The following is a 17,671-nucleotide window of genomic DNA, read 5'->3' on the forward strand; positions in this document are numbered from 1 at the left end:
GAGTACACATTTTGTTTTATTTTCTTTATGAATCTGTTTGTGCATATTTCTTCATCCTTCGAATATTTAGTCAACATACATTGTGAAGTTCGACACTCCAAGTTCCGGTACATATTTATATTTTTTTTTATTAAAATGTCCCCTTTATTGTACAATCTGCTATTGAAAGCTGCTGGCTATTCCGGGTAATGGAATTCGGGGTAATTTCATTTGGGGTAATGGAATTCGGGAAAATGTCACAGAGTCAAAGTATTTTGTTTTACAACATGTTTCAGTATTTTTTATCCCTTAGTTTGTGCAGTCCGTCACTGTTGGTATTGGCATAGAACTTTGCCTAAACATATCGAGTCCACGGTTTCATAAGCAAGCGATATTGTTTTTTGGTTCACCAGTCCTCCTAATTGTGAGATGACGCAAGATATCTTTTGTTACAAGGTCTCACCATTCTTCCAAACTGTGAGATGTCACAATTATGTGTCTATGTGTTTTGTGTATGCTTACGGTTACATAGATCGCATCGCTTACCAAAGTGAAACCTGATATATGTGACTACCAATCCCTCCTAATACTTATGACACACATGTGATACAAGAATCACTGTACCATTGCGCTTGAAATGAGTGCCATACTGAAAATTCTCTCAGTTCAAGTCAGTCTAGTTAGAATTTTCTTGACACTGCGTACCGTTGTACAGGAATCACACTCGTATCACATGTCTGTCGGGGGTATAACTAACAAAGACTACTTTCCGCGACAACTTACCGCTGTGGAGCTTAGGCATGTATTTCCTTTTCTGATACTAAATCCCACACACATTTAAATCGAAATGCGGAAAACGGGGACAATACTTATCGAACACAAATTTTGCACCATTGTTTTGGACGCCAGAAGGAATCGGAAAAGCTATTTCGATAATCACGGAGTGGTAACAGCCCGTGCGGGAACATGGAAACTATCGAAAGGGTCATGTTGTGGTTTGGAGTTAGGAATTAGAGTGGACTTGGCACAATTACGCATACTATGAAGCCCAACTACTTTTAGTGTTTATTACGGCGTGTGCCAATGATAGGAACCCTGCACCAGTTCTTCTTCTTCTTCTTCTTCTTCTTCTTCTTCTTCTTTATGGCTCTGCGTCCCCACTGGGACTTGGCCTGTCTCACTTCAACTTAGTGTTCTTTGAGCACTTCCACAGGGCTTTCTTTGCCTACCAATGTGGAGCGGACCTGGTGTGATGGTTAAAGCACGTAACTACCACGCCGAGGACCTGGGATCAAATCCCACTCCCGTCAAACTCACACAGATGTGAATTCTTCCTTCGGAAGGGAAGTAAAGCGTGGGTCCCGAGATGAACTAGCCTAGGGCTAAAAATCTCGTTAATACAGATAAATTAATTAATTGCCTACCAATGCATGAATTTGTATATTGTGAGGCAAGTACAATAATACACTATGCGATCCTAGCCTTAACCACTAGGCTAACTGGAGACGCACCAGTTATGAACGCAATTTTTAATTTCAGTTCCACTTCGCACTATGTATTCCTTATGAGATTAGCCATAACTGGTACACTATGGCGAAATAAAGTGCAAGGAAGCCAACATTTTAAGGAACATAATTTATTTCTATCATAATGAGTGCAATCATCTCTTGTGAACGTGATCTTTTGTTCACAATTTTTTTCTTGTTGATTTACATCGTTAAAGATTGAAAATCAACTAAAGCGAATTTGAGATACTATAGCCATAACTGGTACACTGAGTCTAATAACAAATTTCTTGGAGTAATTTTCCTCAAAAGAAATGTTAAAATAGGGGATGTGTGCCATCAGTAATCTCACGCTCCCATTTTCATCCTATTCGAAAACAAGCGATTGCGGCACCGATTAATTCCGTTCTTTTTGTTTTCATGGGTGCTCACTTCTAACAAAAAATACAAAAATAAGAAACAAAACAAACAGCGCTTCAATCCTTTGTTTTTCGTAGGATGAAAATGGGAGCCACATGCTTAATAAGGGAACCAATACCCTATCTGGGGATTTTTATACATAAACAATTGATAAATTCAGCTAGTAGTAGACAAATCAAACTCTGAAAAAGAAATAATTGACTTAATTTCTAATCTCAGTTTTGAAGAACTCTTTTGTAAAGTCGTGGATAATTTTAAGTGGAAATTGATGAGTAGTGGTGTTAGAAGTAGTGCATCTAAAAAAAAAAATATAGCGCAAAATCCAAAATTGCATCCTCCATTTTTTTTATCAAATTTAGTGTGCGCAGAATATGGCACTGCAAACAAAAATTAGGCAACAAAAAGGCGCCGCAACAACGCTTTGTTTTTTTTTGTTAGCAGGTTATTACAAAGATTGCGCTCGAGTTTGTTCGCAACAAAAACGATAGGAATATTTGTCTTGTCCTGTTCGTATCATGATTTTTGTATTGTTTTTCAACACAAACTAGACGTTGAGGTATGCAAGAGCCTGATTCCATCCAAATGTTTATGAATTCGTTGATGAGAATCGTAAATTTCTGCAGAAAACCCGGAATATCGCCACACGCACGGTAAGCGATGTTTATTTCATTGCCATCGTCGCATGATATTCGTCTGTTCTTTATTAACACCAGGAATATCTTCAGGAGTTTTTCTTGAAATTTTGGGGGAAATACTTTAAGGATTCCATAATACATCTCGAGAATCCAGTCTTATGGGTTTCAAGTTGCAAATGCAAAAATAATCTCTTTAAGTTAATTAGGATGACCAATTTTTGGATTAAATACAAGTTTTTCAAAACTAAAATTCAAAGTAACTGTTTTCGATGACTTACAAACCCTTTAAGTTTCACGACCATCTGAGTTGTACTATATCGATTTTCTCTGGAATGACTGTATTATAACAAAAAAAAAATCATATGAAAGGACTGAACTATGAATGCCTTCCAAAAGCATTGAAAATGCCGCTAACGAAAAATCTTACTATGATGGCCTCTGTGATTGCAGGGAGCTTTTCTATGAACTCATTCAGAAACTTCGCTAGAAATACTGTTAAAAATTTCTCAAAAGCAATAATTTTTGGAAATCCTTCACCAACGAATTCAGGGAATATTTAAAAAAGTTTATATTTTTTGAATTATTTGAAACTTGGCCCAAAACTCATCCAGGTTGGCAAAATTCCACAAATTGTATCAACAGGAACTACTGAAAAAACAATCTAATTTCATGGATTTGATCAGAAAATCTTCTTCATCAAATTTGTTTTATTATTTTCGTTGTTGTTATTAGTATTTACTATGTACATTTTTTTTAAATAAATTATAGAATAAAATACAGACAAAGTAGAAATATGAATTGCGAAATTGTGTTAAAACATGGATTAATAAAAAACATAGATATACCCAGCCATATCGCCAGAATTCCAAGATTTTCTAGCTAAATAGAATTTCTCTGATATGTAATTCCATGATTGAGTTTATACAGGGGATACTCAAAATAACTGGGACAGGTAAAATTTTCACTTTTCAAAAAATGTTGATCTCGTCGTAACTTTTTGAAAAGGGCATCAAATATTCTCAAATTTTTACTGTAAGTTCATCAACTAGTTGTGTATCAGTGGTTCAAATTTGGAAAAGATCGGGCTATTCTTCACGAAGATATAAAGATTCTTGAAAAGGGTATAATTATTCGATAGCCAACTTTGAGCTTTTATATCTCCGGATTCAATGAACTGATTGCAATAAAATTTTGACCATTCATGACTTATATGATGAACTCTTAAAAACGTTTAACTTTTTTAAGTTTATACAGCTCAATCATGGAATTACATATCAGAGAAATTCTATTTAGCTAGAAAATCTTGGAATTCTGGCGATATGACTGGGTATATCTATGTTTTTTATTAATCCATGTTTTAACACAATTTCGCAATTCATATTTCTACTTTGTCTGTATTTTATTCTATAATTTATTTTAAAAAAATGTACATAGTAAATACTAATTACAACAACGAAAATAATAAAACAGAATATTTGATGCACTTTTCGTAAAGTTACAGCGAGTTGAACATTTTTTGAAAAGTGAAAATTTTACCTGTCCCAGTTATTTTGAGAAACCCCTGTATCTGGTACAATTTCCCATGAAATTAGGACATTTCTGGTGAACATATTAGGGAAGTACTTTGGAGAAGTATTTCTTTGCACATTCAGAAAGTTTCCAAAAGTGACTTTTTTGATGGTCGAGAATTTCATCGCAATTGCGTGCAGAACTTCATACAAGAAATATGGTAATACAATTTTTGTGAAACTGCTTAAATCAACTTATGAATTTCACATAAACAAAACATTATTGTACAGTCAGAAAGTCCTTTACATAATTTCATTACAAACAAAACCTAAATATTCGGCAGGAAGTTAATTATGAATTCCTCAATCAATCATTAACTGCTCAAAATATATTTTTAATATTCAATTTACTGAGAAATTCCTCCGGAAACTCCTACAGCTCTCATTTTTTTTTCTAAGCAATTTTCCAGAAAGGCATCAACAAAACAACAAAAAGTGTTTCTATCCGCCAATTTGGGAATTTTTTTGAAATAATTATGTCAATTCTTGGGTATGTTTCAAACCAGGAGTTTTTTTAAAGATAATAAAATAATAAAAATATCTGGGAATTTCATTTTTATTTGTGTGTAAACAATCTGGACTTGTTTCCTCATACAATTGGTAGTTTTCAATAAATAAAAAATCGCCCCCGTTTTAGTATTTTCGTCCCCCAATTTTGATTTTTCCAATTTTCGCCCCCTAATGGGCGATTTCGCTCACTTTGGAAATCACTGTTTTAACCGATTCCTTTCCACGACTTCAAACATTTTACTATTTAGCTATGAATCAATACACTGTTGAAAATGCTTTGACATCCATGTGCACAACAGAACATGTGCTCGATGAACAAATTGAGATTTGAAATTATGAAAAGAAATCCACGTACTCCGGTGAGACTCGAACTCACGACTCCCAATTCGCTAGACGGGCGCTTCTATTCCTTCAAGCTACGGAGTCACTCGACTATCTCCGTCGCCAGCAGGCCTAGAACTGAACTCGATTCCACAATCGCACATGGTTATCTTCTTTTCACAATCCAAACCCCCTTCGGATGGGATTAGATGAACATCTAACACATTGTCTGTTGTGCACATGTATGTCAAAGCGGGAGAGGAAGTTATTTTTAATTGTCGAGAGCTTCGGGCACTGCCTTCCAATCACTTATTGGTATGGCAATTAGTGTGCAGTCGGACTCTCGACGGGTCGGTCCTCGGCCGACCGAATACGGTAAGGGTGACCGTAGCACCTTACAAATGTCAATTTCTTGATTTTGCTTTGGCTGACCAAGCCATGTGGGAAATTACACTGTTGAAAATGCTTTGACATCCATGTGCACAACAGAACATGTGCTCGATGAACAAATTGAGATTTGAAATTATGAAAAGAAATCCACGTACTCCGGTGAGACTCGAACTCACGACTCCCAATTCGCTAGACGGGCGCTTCTATTCCTTCAAGCTACGGAGTCACTCGACTATCTCCGTCGCCAGCAGGCCTAGAACTGAACTCGATTCCACAATCGCACATGGTTATCTTCTTTTCACAATCCAAACCCCCTTCGGATGGGATTAGATGAACATCTAACACATTGTCTGTTGTGCACATGTATGTCAAAGCGGGAGAGGAAGTTATTTTTAATTGTCGAGAGCTTCGGGCACTGCCTTCCAATCACTTATTGGTATGGCAATTAGTGTGCAGTCGGACTCTCGACGGGTCGGTCCTCGGCCGACCGAATACGGTAAGGGTGACCGTAGCACCTTACAAATGTCAATTTCTTGATTTTGCTTTGGCTGACCAAGCCATGTGGGAAATTACACTGTTGAAAATGCTTTGACATCCATGTGCACAACAGAACATGTGCTCGATGAACAAATTGAGATTTGAAATTATGAAAAGAAATCCACGTACTCCGGTGAGACTCGAACTCACGACTCCCAATTCGCTAGACGGGCGCTTCTATTCCTTCAAGCTACGGAGTCACTCGACTATCTCCGTCGCCAGCAGGCCTAGAACTGAACTCGATTCCACAATCGCACATGGTTATCTTCTTTTCACAATCCAAACCCCCTTCGGATGGGATTAGATGAACATCTAACACATTGTCTGTTGTGCACATGTATGTCAAAGCGAGAGAGGAAGTTATTTTTAATTGTCGAGAGCTTCGGGCACTGCCTTCCAATCACTTATTGGTATGGCAATTAGTGTGCAGTCGGACTCTCGACGGGTCGGTCCTCGGCCGACCGAATACGGTAAGGGTGACCGTAGCACCTTACAAATGTCAATTTCTTGATTTTGCTTTGGCTGACCAAGCCATGTGGGAAATTACACTGTTGAAAATGCTTTGACATCCATGTGCACAACAGAACATGTGCTCGATGAACAAATTGAGATTTGAAATTATGAAAAGAAATCCACGTACTCCGGTGAGACTCGAACTCACGACTCCCAATTCGCTAGACGGGCGCTTCTATTCCTTCAAGCTACGGAGTCACTCGACTATCTCCGTCGCCAGCAGGCCTAGAACTGAACTCGATTCCACAATCGCACATGGTTATCTTCTTTTCACAATCCAAACCCCCTTCGGATGGGATTAGATGAACATCTAACACATTGTCTGTTGTGCACATGTATGTCAAAGCGGGAGAGGAAGTTATTTTTAATTGTCGAGAGCTTCGGGCACTGCCTTCCAATCACTTATTGGTATGGCAATTAGTGTGCAGTCGGACTCTCGACGGGTCGGTCCTCGGCCGACCGAATACGGTAAGGGTGACCGTAGCACCTTACAAATGTCAATTTCTTGATTTTGCTTTGGCTGACCAAGCCATGTGGGAAATTACACTGTTGAAAATGCTTTGACATCCATGTGCACAACAGAACATGTGCTCGATGAACAAATTGAGATTTGAAATTATGAAAAGAAATCCACGTACTCCGGTGAGACTCGAACTCACGACTCCCAATTCGCTAGACGGGCGCTTCTATTCCTTCAAGCTACGGAGTCACTCGACTATCTCCGTCGCCAGCAGGCCTAGAACTGAACTCGATTCCACAATCGCACATGGTTATCTTCTTTTCACAATCCAAACCCCCTTCGGATGGGATTAGATGAACATCTAACACATTGTCTGTTGTGCACATGTATGTCAAAGCGGGAGAGGAAGTTATTTTTAATTGTCGAGAGCTTCGGGCACTGCCTTCCAATCACTTATTGGTATGGCAATTAGTGTGCAGTCGGACTCTCGACGGGTCGGTCCTCGGCCGACCGAATACGGTAAGGGTGACCGTAGCACCTTACAAATGTCAATTTCTTGATTTTGCTTTGGCTGACCAAGCCATGTGGGAAATTACACTGTTGAAAATGCTTTGACATCCATGTGCACAACAGAACATGTGCTCGTCAAGAAATTGACATTTGTAAGGTGCTACGGTCACCCTTACCGTATTCGGTCGGCCGAGGACCGACCCGTCGAGAGTCCGACTGCACACTAATTGCCATACCAATAAGTGATTGGAAGGCAGTGCCCGAAGCTCTCGACAATTAAAAATAACTTCCTCTCCCGCTTTGACATACATGTGCACAACAGACAATGTGTTAGATGTTCATCTAATCCCATCCGAAGGGGGTTTGGATTGTGAAAAGAAGATAACCATGTGCGATTGTGGAATCGAGTTCAGTTCTAGGCCTGCTGGCGACGGAGATAGTCGAGTGACTCCGTAGCTTGAAGGAATAGAAGCGCCCGTCTAGCGAATTGGGAGTCGTGAGTTCGAGTCTCACCGGAGTACGTGGATTTCTTTTCATAATTTCAAATCTCAATTTGTTCATCGAGCACATGTTCTGTTGTGCACATGGATGTCAAAGCATTTTCAACAGTGTAATTTCCCACATGGCTTGGTCAGCCAAAGCAAAATCAAGAAATTGACATTTGTAAGGTGCTACGGTCACCCTTACCGTATTCGGTCGGCCGAGGACCGACCCGTCGAGAGTCCGACTGCACACTAATTGCCATACCAATAAGTGATTGGAAGGCAGTGCCCGAAGCTCTCGACAATTAAAAATAACTTCCTCTCCCGCTTTGACATACATGTGCACAACAGACAATGTGTTAGATGTTCATCTAATCCCATCCGAAGGGGGTTTGGATTGTGAAAAGAAGATAACCATGTGCGATTGTGGAATCGAGTTCAGTTCTAGGCCTGCTGGCGACGGAGATAGTCGAGTGACTCCGTAGCTTGAAGGAATAGAAGCGCCCGTCTAGCGAATTGGGAGTCGTGAGTTCGAGTCTCACCGGAGTACGTGGATTTCTTTTCATAATTTCAAATCTCAATTTGTTCATCGAGCACATGTTCTGTTGTGCACATGGATGTCAAAGCATTTTCAACAGTGTAATTTCCCACATGGCTTGGTCAGCCAAAGCAAAATCAAGAAATTGACATTTGTAAGGTGCTACGGTCACCCTTACCGTATTCGGTCGGCCGAGGACCGACCCGTCGAGAGTCCGACTGCACACTAATTGCCATACCAATAAGTGATTGGAAGGCAGTGCCCGAAGCTCTCGACAATTAAAAATAACTTCCTCTCCCGCTTTGACATACATGTGCACAACAGACAATGTGTTAGATGTTCATCTAATCCCATCCGAAGGGGGTTTAGATTGTGAAAAGAAGATAACCATGTGCGATTGTGGAATCGAGTTCAGTTCTAGGCCTGCTGGCGACGGAGATAGTCGAGTGACTCCGTAGCTTGAAGGAATAGAAGCGCCCGTCTAGCGAATTGGGAGTCGTGAGTTCGAGTCTCACCGGAGTACGTGGATTTCTTTTCATAATTTCAAATCTCAATTTGTTCATCGAGCACATGTTCTGTTGTGCACATGGATGTCAAAGCATTTTCAACAGTGTAATTTCCCACATGGCTTGGTCAGCCAAAGCAAAATCAAGAAATTGACATTTGTAAGGTGCTACGGTCACCCTTACCGTATTCGGTCGGCCGAGGACCGACCCGTCGAGAGTCCGACTGCACACTAATTGCCATACCAATAAGTGATTGGAAGGCAGTGCCCGAAGCTCTCGACAATTAAAAATAACTTCCTCTCCCGCTTTGACATACATGTGCACAACAGACAATGTGTTAGATGTTCATCTAATCCCATCCGAAGGGGGTTTGGATTGTGAAAAGAAGATAACCATGTGCGATTGTGGAATCGAGTTCAGTTCTAGGCCTGCTGGCGACGGAGATAGTCGAGTGACTCCGTAGCTTGAAGGAATAGAAGCGCCCGTCTAGCGAATTGGGAGTCGTGAGTTCGAGTCTCACCGGAGTACGTGGATTTCTTTTCATAATTTCAAATCTCAATTTGTTCATCGAGCACATGTTCTGTTGTGCACATGGATGTCAAAGCATTTTCAACAGTGTAATTTCCCACATGGCTTGGTCAGCCAAAGCAAAATCAAGAAATTGACATTTGTAAGGTGCTACGGTCACCCTTACCGTATTCGGTCGGCCGAGGACCGACCCGTCGAGAGTCCGACTGCACACTAATTGCCATACCAATAAGTGATTGGAAGGCAGTGCCCGAAGCTCTCGACAATTAAAAATAACTTCCTCTCCCGCTTTGACATACATGTGCACAACAGACAATGTGTTAGATGTTCATCTAATCCCATCCGAAGGGGGTTTGGATTGTGAAAAGAAGATAACCATGTGCGATTGTGGAATCGAGTTCAGTTCTAGGCCTGCTGGCGACGGAGATAGTCGAGTGACTCCGTAGCTTGAAGGAATAGAAGCGCCCGTCTAGCGAATTGGGAGTCGTGAGTTCGAGTCTCACCGGAGTACGTGGATTTCTTTTCATAATTTCAAATCTCAATTTGTTCATCGAGCACATGTTCTGTTGTGCACATGGATGTCAAAGCATTTTCAACAGTGTAATTTCCCACATGGCTTGGTCAGCCAAAGCAAAATCAAGAAATTGACATATGAATCAATAGTTTTTTTTATTGTTTATCAAAAGTTCTATTATTAAAATAATTAGACAGCTTTTGGATTGATCTAATTAGGCCACATTCACATTCTAAAAGCTACTGCCTGCGTCATATTTATCTAACTTCGTTTATCTCGAGTGGTGATCTACAGTAACCATGGGAAGTAGAGGATTAACCGTTATGTGGCCGGCAAACTTTTTGCTTTTTTCTACACCGTGTATTTTAAATGGGTGCTGGGAACCCGGGTACCCTGCCGGCCACATAAGGGTTAAACGCGATTACCTCGTAACCATGTTTTTTTTTTTTAAAACGTCGATATAGTTACTACGGTTGCGGAAACTGTTCTCAACCAATTTTAATGAACACGCTCAGAAAACCGTTCTGATAAACGTGAACAAACAAACGCAAATATAAGAACAGGCAAATATACACCGTGAACTGGAACTAGTTCCAGCTGTCAATATGGGCGTTCTAGAAAACGTGAAATCTAGTTCACGGTGTACATTTCTTATTGTTGTTATCGTTGCTATGCATAGTTTGCGTTTGTTCCCGTTGCCGTGATTGGGAGTGCACGTATATCGGAACGGATTTTTTTGCGTGAAAACTCATAATCCCTGCATATAAATCCCTACCAAGAATTGCTAGTGAAAACTTTGCAAAATATGCTAGTCGCTAGTGAATCTCTTCAGAGATTCCTGACGAAATTACTAAAGGAGTTTCTAGAGAGGATTGAATTCTAAAGGAATTTCAAATTTGTTTTCTGGTGATAATTCGTCATTGACATAACCGCTATCATCGAAAATTTCAAAGCAGTTTTCTTGTTCAAAGCTGAAAATTCCGCAGTGAAAATATAATCGCTGTATTACGGATCCAGAATGGAGTACACTGAATATATTTACAAAGCAAACATTCAAGTTTTGAGCGAGAAAACTGTTTAAGAATTTTCAATCATGACGATTATATCAATGACGAATCCTTCAACCTTACGGGGGCTTCAGTAAGAAAAACTTTTACAAATTAAACATTTTCTTAAGGTGAAACATCAAGAAATCCCATTGCACTTTTGCATACAAACTTTAGAAGCACAAGTCTAACGAACGAAGCATCGAACTAAGCCGCACTTGTTAATCGTGGTTTTGCTCACTCGAAAAAAGAGGCAGCTTTTCCAAATCGAGCGCATTTGTTTACGAATTTTTAAGATTGGTGTTTTTAAAAACGTGAGTAGGGGTCTAAGCCGGCTATTGTGGCAGCCATATTTGAATTCTCTGAAGTTTCTCCTTAAAGGTACAGTTCGTTCAATGAATTTAGTGGAGATTCCTTTTAGAAATCTAACTTTGGAGCAAGATATTCGTTCAGCATATGCCAGAGGAATTCACCTCGAAAAATTTTTATTCATGCATTTTTCCAAGAATGTTTCCAGTGGCGTCTCGTAACCTCACTTTTTACCTGTTCAACGACCCTAAAAGTTGCATTTGCGGAGAATTCAGGCAGAGTTTAAAATTTTCATTTTCAATGAGTGAAATTCAACGTGAATTTTGAAAATTCTCAACTGAGGGATCAAAATAAAATTCATTTTGGTGAATGAATTTTTTCACCTATTCATTCATTTTTCTGTCACTGACAATTTTCACTGAGAAATAAAACTGGATCGTAACTCCCGATTATACTTCCAATCACTTCAAAACTTGTGTATAGCAGTTAATTAGAATATTAATCATGTTCTCTATTTGTCCATCAAGCCGGATTGGGCGTCTGTTAATATAAATTGGAGATTTTACGACGTGCGAAAAAATATTCGTGACAGAGAATTGAATGAAAAAAGAGAGGCATTCAGCTGACAATGAATGTGGCCAAACACGAATGAAAAAATGAGAATGTCAATCTTCACTTTCAATTTTCGAATTTTTTACTCTCTGAATTCAGGATCAGAATCTAATTGAAAATTGGCGGAAACGGCTATTCTCGTCATGTTCTACAAACTACAAGTCAATTTATTGAGAAAATTCAAGAATTTGCATTCGTTGAACAGGTAGTTTTGAGATTAGGGAATCGCCACTGAATGTTTCACTGGATTAGTTCAGGCATAAAAAATTCTCACAGTGATTCCTCAACAGTAAGTATCCTACTCAAATGGATGTTTGTCTGATGGTTTCTGTCAGATAAAAAAATGTATTTACATTGCCAAAAGAAGTCATTCATCGTTTCATAAAGTTTCAATAAGAAAATGTTTCTGACAATTTCAACAAAAAAATATCGAAGTTTCAAAACAAAATAGGCAGACAATACAAATGTACGAATTTACGTTTAAGAGTGTCATTTGGTAGATTGACACTGTGCTGTGAAAGTTGGAAGGAAGGGTAACGGCTTTTCAAGCGTTCCAGGTTCTAGCGCTGGCTATGAACATATGAATATACATGAGTTGTATATATATTGAGAGGAGAGTATAGAGAAAGTGGATGGAAAGATACACAATAGAAGGGATTGAACCCAGGACCTTGTGCATATGAATCAGAAGCGGTAGCTACTAGACCACCAAGCCCGTCTATTCGTCCAAGAACGAATTTCCTTGATAAATATAAAAAAAAAACTTAAAGAAATCTGTGCCAAAACATTGTTTAACCTTTCGTCACTCGCACGGTTGGCCACCACCGCCAGCACCACGCTAATGCTGAATACGATAAGCGTGATTTTTTGAAAGTGTTGTACACAATACAACAGCGCGTTCACTCGTGGGTTTAATTTACTTGTAGAAAACTTGTATAAATCAAGATAAGTCACGTTAATATACGAATTAATGTTTCTGTGTTCAGTGCTCAGTTAGTGTATTCCAGTTGAAAATATATTTTCTGCAATTGTGTAGACCAAACAAAGTAATTGTTAACCCTTATGTGACCGACAGGGTACCCGGGTACCCAGCACCCATTTAAAAAGCAAGGTGTAGAAAAAAGAAAAAAGTTTGTCGTACACATAAACGGTTAATGTGTAATGCAAAGTAAGCGTAAATATATGTACTTCCACAAATGTGCGGATTTATTCTCAAAATCGTGCGGATTTTTATCAGAGTTCTCGTAACAACCGTAACCTGTAACAACCATAACTCGAACAATCGTATTAAGAAACGTGGGTGGCTGTGGGTAGATCCCAGAATGCCCTAAACTAAATCGTAAGAAACGTGTTTGTTTACAAAATGTTGTTGCGGCCTTTTCTATTGTTGGTCTTGAAATAATCTGTGAAACAGCACCAAAAGAAATTTTATTAGAAAAATAAATAGAATAAATCAATATAAAGTAATTTGGTTAAATCAGGTTTGACTAATTTTTCATCCTTTTCTTTTCAATTGCAGATGCTGATAGAGTATTGTGATGGTGGTGCCTTAGATAGCATTATGGTTGAGTTAGAAAAACCCCTTACCGAGCCACAGGTCGCTTACGTCTGTAAGCACATGTGCTCCGGTTTGAACCACTTACACAAAAACAAAGTGATACATCGCGATTTGAAGGCCGGCAACGTACTGCTGACGATGGACGGTGGTGTCAAGTTGGGTAAGTATGATGGGAACAGGAAAAGCAGTGTAATTGTCTTTAATGCTGTTTATATGCGGTCATGTACCGTTTTTACAGCGGATTTCGGTGTTTCTGCGAAAAACAAACACACGCTGCAGAAACACGATACGTTCATTGGAACGCCTTACTGGATGGCACCGGAGCTGGTATTGTGCGAAACGTTTCGGGATAATCCGTACGATTTCAAGGTGGATATCTGGTCGCTGGGCATCACGTTGATCGAGTTTGCCCAGATGGAACCACCGAACAGCGAAATGTCTCCGATGCGGGTACTGCTGAAGATCCAGAAAAGCGATCCACCAAAACTAGATCAGCCTTCCAAGTGGTCTAAAAGCTTTAATGAGTTTCTGGCTAAAGCACTGGTCAAAGTGAGTTTACCGTGGAATGGTTTGAGTTTGGGGGAAGCTCAGTAATTAAAATAACTGTTAATATTTTAGGATCCTCAACAAAGGCCTTCGACGGACGTTCTCATGGGGCATCCGTTTATCGCTGGTAATCTGGATTCTAAGCCAATCAAAGACCTGCTGCTTGAATACAAAGCAGACGTTGTTGAGGAGGAACTGGTGGATGAGGAAGCGGAGGTAAGAGTTTGTTTTGGCAATGTTAACCCAGTATTCGTGATCAAACTGTTCAATGCATACTACTACGGATTTCTCCTTACTCTGTTACACGCTGCTTGACTGTCTGATCGAAATTGAATAAATTTTAAATAATCTAATCATTAGAAAGCTAAACGACAAGCGAAGCGTAGATCGCTCTATCAGAGGGTTGGTAAGTTTGTCAGACTAGAGTGTTTGGAACCAAGACGAGATATGTATATTACCGTCAACCGCGGAGGTGAAAAAAAAACCTGTGCGGTTGAAGCTTAACTTCTTCCAAATTGTTAGTTGTTGTTGTGCGTGAGAGTGTTAAAGCCTCCCTATGCTGCGCGGATTGGCACAATGTAGCAATATGATTGCAACACTGTTCGCGGAAAAAGGCATACCATGCAGTGTGCTGTCCGGTTCGGAATTACCGCTCTGCACACCATTCGCCTTGGTGTGTTTACTGTAAATACGTTCCGTTCCGTGGTCGTCGTCACTTCTTGTTCACTTCTTTGAGCTCTCCTTATCTCTCTGTTTCTCTTTGCTACATAAGTAGAACTAATGTACATCTAGCGTGTAAACTTCTAGTCTGGCAATTGTTCACTAGTTTGTAGGAAAATCGACTTTTGATTTTGCATTTTATGATTCGCTAGATTAGTTTTTTTGTTTCGTTAGAAATTAGTGTTGTTTCTCAGTTAGATTCAGAGTCAAATTTTGGAGGAGTCCTGGAAGGTGCATATTTTGGAGATTCTATAAAATTGTGTTTTGTTAGCGTTTTTGTTCGTAACCTTTGAAAATTAAAAACATTTCTGATCTATTTATCGTCGGGGCCCCTACACATGTTTTGACATAGGACTCTTCCAACATTTAGCTCTGATCAAATTCTAAATATATGTACGCAACACGAAACTTTATCAGGGCTGTTAGGTATGCACATTGAAACGTATGACTATCAGATGGAAGAAGTTGTTCTGGTCATAACAATTAATTCTCTATTATATCAAAGCAGCCTAAATATTTGCAACGTAATCTCACTTCTGGGGATTTTTACAAGTCAAGGCGAAGCCTATCAGATTGTAATAAAACTTTTCCCACAATCAGTGTTTACAAATATAGGGTTACGGTGTCTTTAGTTATCTTATGCTCCTAAATTCATCCTATTTGAAAACAAAGCGAATTCCGTGCTTTTTGTTATCATACGTGTTCACTAAAAAAAAGAAACATATAAAACATCACTTCATTCCTCCGCTTCAACACACAGGATGAACTTAGGACCCTACTAAACAGATAGAACAAACTGTTGCTCATGCACAAACTAATCTGGATCGCCATTTTTTTTGGAAAACTCTTATGGAAATTTCCCATGAGCTCTTGAAAGATATTTTTCTTTAATTTTGGTTGATTTTTATCACTATTTCAATGAAGCGCTATTGTATTGCTGGCTAACAGCCCTGAGTAAAAAAATAAACAAGAATACTAAAACGGCATCTAATTGAGACTGGACAACTTAGTGCATATTTTGTTAACAGTTTTGTTGATCCATTGTTCATTTTTAATTTTCTATTCGACTGCGTAACGAATTCACGTTTTATTAATTACCTTTTTCTGTTTCTTCCTTATCATCGTTTCCCCGCTATTTGCTGTTTCAATTCGTCATTAGGAACCCCGCAATTCTGCGCTCCCACTCGACTTGGACGATGACTCATCGTCGTTACAGAGTCAAGAAACCTATAAACGTAAGTTCGATGCGGTTTGCATTGCCCCTAAAAATGCTGCTGATTCACGGATGCACTTTAATGGGATTTTTTCTGTCAAGTTCCAGATACTCCCACATCCCTATCGAAATCATCCAGAGATTCAAAAGAATCGACACCCGTTCCTGTTGAAGATGATAGCAAAGCGAAATCGGGAGCGGTGGCCGCTGCAGCAGCACAAACGCCTCCTGCTGTCGTCAATTCTTCGGCGCCCAGTTCTCAGTCAGCAACAGCTGCAACAACGCCTGTGGCTAGTGATAGTAATAGTAATGTACAAAGTGATACCAAGAAGTCACCAACAACTACCGTTCCTGCTCCAGTATTACCACCCACCGCCGAACCGACTGAAAGTTTAGTCAACACGAGTGGTAACAGTAGTAACAGCAGCAGTGCTGAGGTTGAAAAGAAAGGTGTCATCAAAAAGGAGAAAGGACCGGCTCCTCCACCTCCTCAAACTCCTTCATCGCCAAGTAGTCGAAATGCTCCTAGTTCTATCGGAGTTAGTTCATCTTCCCAAACAACTGTTCCTCCTACCCCTCCGGAAACCCCGCAAACTCCGGAAAACAGAGGCGTTGATCGCCCAGATACTACAGTGATTTCAAAACCAGCCTCCCCATTGACATTGGACCGCGAAACGAGTGTCGACGAACTTGTAAAATCACCCAAAAAGGAACATGCTCCATCACCGCCGCCAAAACCTTCATTGAAAGAGGGTAGTCCATCTTCCTCACCACAGCCATCCTTAGACGATAACGTAATGGTGACAAGCTCGGCCAGCAGAAGGCTTATTCCAGACGACGACACGCTTGACCTAAGGACTGAATCGCCAAAGCCCAAAGATGAAGAACTTTCAAATACCACTGTTGCCATTCCAAAACCCCCGCTTCCATTTGACGACGAGTCTCCAGTACCGCCGCGACTACTACCGGACGACGAAATTCGGATAACATCGACACCAAACAAACCATCGACCATCAATAACACCAACAACACCTCGACCATCACCATCAACAACGACACCGTGCTGTCGGATCCCTCCAACAGTCTTGCCAGTAACGTAAGTCAGATAACCGTAGTCACAAGCCATCCGCCGGTGATAATCGATAACTCGGTCGTACCGTCCGGTTCGTCCTCGTCGGCGTCCTCCACGAAGTCCTTCGGGTCGTCCCAGAGGAGGTCACGGGTGTTAACGCCAAAAATAAGCGGCGGCGGCGACGAGGTGGTCATTGTTTCCAACGAACTGAACAAAACGCACGTGAACGAATCGTCCACGGATGACGATTTCCAGTCGTTGGACAGCTTGGAGAACCTCTCGCCGAAGTACCGGAAACAGCACCCGCAGTTGCAGCGGTCCGGCAGCGGGCAGATAGCGCGTAAGTTAGACGAAAGCGAAGTGTTGATCGTGAGTCCGGTCTTCATCGGGGAGGAGGATCAGGAAGATCAACGGCAGGAGCAAGACGATTTCATCAACGATGAGCTACATTTAGGTGAGTCGATTGATTTATTTTATCTGATGATTGTTGATATGCTGAAGCGTACTGATGAAAACCCCTCAGTTTTTTTTGTGTAACTACAATGCAAAACGCTCTCAGCATTATAAAAATCATTATTAACCTTCACGTACCCGACATCCGACAACTCATTTTCAAAATGTTGGCATTTCGTAAATTTTCATCCGATTTTTTTTTAAGTCCTTAATCGATCATAAATT

At 40.2% G+C, this 17,671-nt stretch overlaps 1 protein-coding gene across 11 annotated transcripts in view; it reads left to right on the forward strand.

The window, feature by feature from the left end:
* Positions 1 to 17,671, forward strand: part of LOC109418688 (serine/threonine-protein kinase 10) — a 225,836-nt gene that overhangs the window by 169,136 nt on the left and 39,029 nt on the right. For 5 of the 11 annotated variants that reach the window (XM_062861336.1, XM_062861343.1, XM_062861337.1 and 2 more), the window contains exons 3-8: positions 13,403 to 13,601; positions 13,680 to 13,990; positions 14,060 to 14,203; positions 14,348 to 14,389; positions 15,867 to 15,942; positions 16,023 to 17,447. In XM_062861336.1, the coding sequence (XP_062717320.1) occupies positions 13,403 to 13,601; positions 13,680 to 13,990; positions 14,060 to 14,203; positions 14,348 to 14,389; positions 15,867 to 15,942; positions 16,023 to 17,447 (2,197 nt within the window). Of the gene's footprint in view, positions 1 to 13,402; positions 13,602 to 13,679; positions 13,991 to 14,059; positions 14,204 to 14,347; positions 14,394 to 15,866; positions 15,943 to 16,022; positions 17,448 to 17,671 lie in introns of those variants that run through there. The other 6 variants (XM_062861340.1, XM_062861344.1, XM_062861339.1 and 3 more) reach the window with 5 other exon arrangements.

The sequence above is a fragment of the Aedes albopictus genome, chromosome 3 (assembly GCF_035046485.1).
Source record: "Aedes albopictus strain Foshan chromosome 3, AalbF5, whole genome shotgun sequence".
Lineage (NCBI taxonomy): Eukaryota > Metazoa > Arthropoda > Insecta > Diptera > Culicidae > Aedes > Aedes albopictus.